Genomic DNA, 3,845 nt, shown 5'->3' with positions numbered 1-3,845 from the left:
TCTTAAGCTTCGTTTCCAATGTGCAAAAACAAAATACAGAAGAAAAAAAAAAATCAAAAAAACAAACCCCACTGAAAAGTCTTAATGGTGGTTCAGTCACTTAAGGGCTTCTCGCTTTCAGGGGCCTAACAGCCAGGGAATGCTGCCTGGTAACACCCCTGCCCCAGCACACACCACTGTCCCACAGCAGTATTTTCCAGTGTCAAAACAGTCAGAACAAAAACGGAACAAGGAAGCCCACCAGCCTCTGAGCCGTGGCCATGAAGACTAAGGCCAGCAGTAGCTGTCTCTCCAGTGTGTAGCAAAGCAGATGGGCATCTTCCCTCTCTCTTCTTCTCCCCTTGTTCCCCACAAGAAGATTTAGGAAGCTATGACAGGGAGAAAGTCCACTGATGCCCACTTCTCTCTAAAAACAAGGAGGCAGAGAGTCCCGTCACACATCCTAGCAGTATCTTCTGTCTCATGTTTCTTCATATCCATGCATAATGATCAACTGCAGGTTTCTTTGGTGGGGAGGAAGACTAAAGCAAAGAAGGTGTTGCCCTGGGCTCCTGGAGCTCTCTGGGACAGCTGACTCCACCATACAGGCTGCTACAGGCTGCTGTGGTTTTCCAGAGAGGGTTGCCATATCCCTCCCTTTTATTAGAACTGGTGTAGTAAAAATGGGAAAGGAATGGACTGCCATAAATCCAGTTTAGTTAAGGGTACCTCTTCCCTTAACCTCCTTCCCCAAACATGGATTATTCCCCTCCCTCCTACCACACACACAAAAATTCGGTCCACTGTATAGGACCTCAAGGAGACTCCACAGTCTCAACTCATTTCTACAACTTGGCTTGCAGACATGTAAAACTTAAGCTTCTGGAACCAACAAACTTATCAAAAGGCTTCTGAGTGCTTCAAACCCTGCATGCTGTTGAGGTTTCCCCATCAACATCTTCCTATCCATGTAATTCTGGCAAACTCAGGGTAGGCCAACCGGACAACACAGACCAGGAGAGGTCAATGTGTTAAGCTCAGGACCAGTTCAAGTTAAAGCCTTTGGAAAGCATGGCTGCCTCCAGGTCCTTGTCTTCTTCTTTCTCTCGAAGCCGTTGCTCCTCAAGGAGAGACACGAGAGAATCTCTCTGCTCCACTACATCTAGCATCTCGTTCAGGATCTTCCTCTCCTCTGAGAGCTCTTCATCTGTCTTCAGGTGATCTACAGAGATCGCAAAAACTATCAGTATATGCAAAGTTAGAAATACACACATACAAACCATGAAATATTCCCTTCTGCTCTCACCTTCTACTGCCATCCTCTCCCGGAGCTCCTGCTGTAATCGGCTCTGCCTGTCTTCCAGTTCTAGCTCCCGAGCACTGAAAGGGAAACATCAGGAATCCAAGTTCTGGGTACACTAAATTCTCAATTTCTGCTCCCTCTCTAGACATCTGTTGTGCGTTTTACCAATCTGTTTTTGAACAACTCTTAAAATGCTTGAGATATGTAACCGTATTTTTAAAATATTTAATTAATTGTCCTTTCAGCATTTCAGGCTCTTTGCCTTCAGCTAGGAAGTGCAATGCCAAAAGTTGAGCAGATCATGGGTGGGTTTAAGTCTAAAGCAGAGTGAAAGAACAAACAAATCTGCAATACCTCTGTGTATCTCCTGCTGCTTCCTGCTCTAAACACAATGCTACTTAGAAGGTAAGGACGTGTTGTGCCATTGCCTTCAGATTCCAATGCAGGTAGCACCTTGGAGCTTTTCTGCCACAGGCACTGAGACAATCAGCTTCCACTCTGCCAGGGTGAGCTGACATACTCAGAAACAGATTTCAATGAATTTGCAACATGGGAACAGAAAGAACTCTCAATTTCATTGACAGGAAAAAAGCTTTATCACCTGAGCCCAAATGAGAGGCACTGGGGTTGTACTACAGGCAGAGAAGAGGCAAAGGTGACTCAACTAAACTCTTTTGGCTATGCTTAAAAGCAAACTCTACCAAAACCAGGAGGAGTCACACAGTATTTCTCCATTGCTTGAAAACACTTGCATAAACAACATGTGTTTTATCCAAGAACAGCATGGGAAAAACACATATATATATACAAATAATGAGAACTTTCATTCCTTAATGCTATTATTCCTTCTTCTACCATTTTTCTGAAATGCACTTGGATTCACATCTGTGCTAGTCTGGGCTGAAGTAGAGTTAACTTTCTTCACAGTGGCTAGTGTGGGGCTATGTTTAGGATTTGTGCAGAACACAGAGTTGATAATGCAGAGATGTTTTTGTTATTGCTGAGCAGAGCTCACACAGAGCCAAGGCCTTTGCTGCTTCCCATACTGTCACACTGGTGAGGGAGTTGGGGATGCATGGGAGACTGGGAGGAGACACAGCTGGGACAGGTGACCCAAACTGACCAAAGGGATATTCCATACCACAGGACATCATGCTCAGTATATCAAGTGGGAGGAGGAAGGAGGAAGGGGAGACATTTGGAGTGATGGTGTTTGTCTTCCCAAGTAACTGTTCCTTGTGCTGGGGCCCTGCTTTCCTGGAGATGCTGAACACCTCCTGCCTGGGGGGAGCAGTGAATTCATTCCTTGTTTTGCTTTGCTGGTGTGTGTGGTTTTTGTTGTTGCCTTTATCTCAACCCATGAGTTTTTCTAGCTTTTACCCTTCCGATTCTTTCCCCCATCCCACTGGTGGGCAGTGAGTGGGAGGCTGTGTGGTGTTTGGTGGCTGCTGGGGTTAAACTATGACAACATCTCAGTTAGGAATCAGCCTAAGGGGCTGCTGACCTCCTGGCCTTATAGGGAAGGCAGTAGTGACGGATCTTCCAATACTATTGATGACACAATCCCCATGTTTTCATATTCACTTACAATATCATCAGTTCGGACTCGTAGCGAACCAAGGCATTCTTCTCCTGCACCAGCTTGAACCATTCCTGCATCAGCTTGGGGTCATCCTTCTTACCCATGCCTGCCAAAAAAGAAACCTGGTAAGTTTTCAGGTAATGCCCTGCAATCCTTACAAGCCCAAACCGCAAAAACAACAATGGGGCAAAATGTGCAAAGAAAGCCGAGCAAGATGCTGCCAGAGCACTCCCAAGCCGGGTCCATTGTTTGCCTAGAGCACATGGTAGAGTTGAAGTCACCTCCAAAAGGATTCTCTTCTCTTTGGAGCCTATTTTTTTTTCTTCCTGATTTTCTTGTGATTGCTTGTTGCTTCCTCACTCTTACTGCAGAAAGCCCTGATTTCTGTAGGTACTTAACTTTTCCTGTTGTTAGTTTTATAGATCCTCATGCAGCTACTTAAATGTGTGCTCATCAGAAAAGGATTCAACTGCCACTCATGAGTTTTACCTTTATTGTCTTCAATCGCATGTCATCAATCTTTTCTTTTACTGCCCAAAAGTAACATCTTTTCTTTTTTTTTCAAACAGCTAAATAAATCTCTTCTGACTGCTCCTTCTAGCCACATGTACCTATCCATCTTGAAGATCTCTTCTGCACAGTGAACACAGAAACTAATTCTACCGTACTGCACATCAGCGCTGGAAAGGAAAAGAACCCCAGACACGTTTGCTAATATCAAAGCAAAATAAAGATACCTTGGGCCTTGGCCACCTAGTACAGAACTCTTAGCTGGTGTTTCTTTTATTTTAGAACCAACTCCTAAACATGCTCAATAGTCTATTGATGCATCTTGCATCTGTCAGGAATTCTGTGGAATAAATGCAGAACGCTGTTCCCGAAGCCTTCTGTTGGTATTCATCAAACACAAGAGCTTACCAGGGAGGCTCCTCCTAGCAAGCTCTTGGTCTGGGCCACTTATTCCACACTGAACTACCTGCA

General features: G+C 44.8%; 1 protein-coding gene across 1 annotated transcript in view; it reads right to left on the bottom strand.

Annotated features, from left to right (window-relative positions):
- Positions 1–457: 457 nt before the first annotated feature.
- The window catches only part of MICAL3 (microtubule associated monooxygenase, calponin and LIM domain containing 3), a 108,883-nt gene continuing 105,495 nt past the window's right edge, over positions 458–3,845 (bottom strand). Inside the window, 3 exon segments of the mRNA XM_009071417.1 lie at positions 458–1,201; positions 1,286–1,359; positions 2,871–2,970. Coding sequence (XP_009069665.1) covers positions 1,017–1,201; positions 1,286–1,359; positions 2,871–2,970 — 359 coding nt within the window. The 3' untranslated portion in view covers positions 458–1,016.

Source organism: Acanthisitta chloris, unplaced genomic scaffold, assembly GCF_000695815.1.
Source record: "Acanthisitta chloris isolate BGI_N310 unplaced genomic scaffold, ASM69581v1 scaffold16903, whole genome shotgun sequence".
Classification (NCBI taxonomy): Eukaryota; Metazoa; Chordata; class Aves; order Passeriformes; family Acanthisittidae; genus Acanthisitta; species Acanthisitta chloris.
This window is presented reverse-complemented; position numbering and strand designations above follow the sequence as displayed.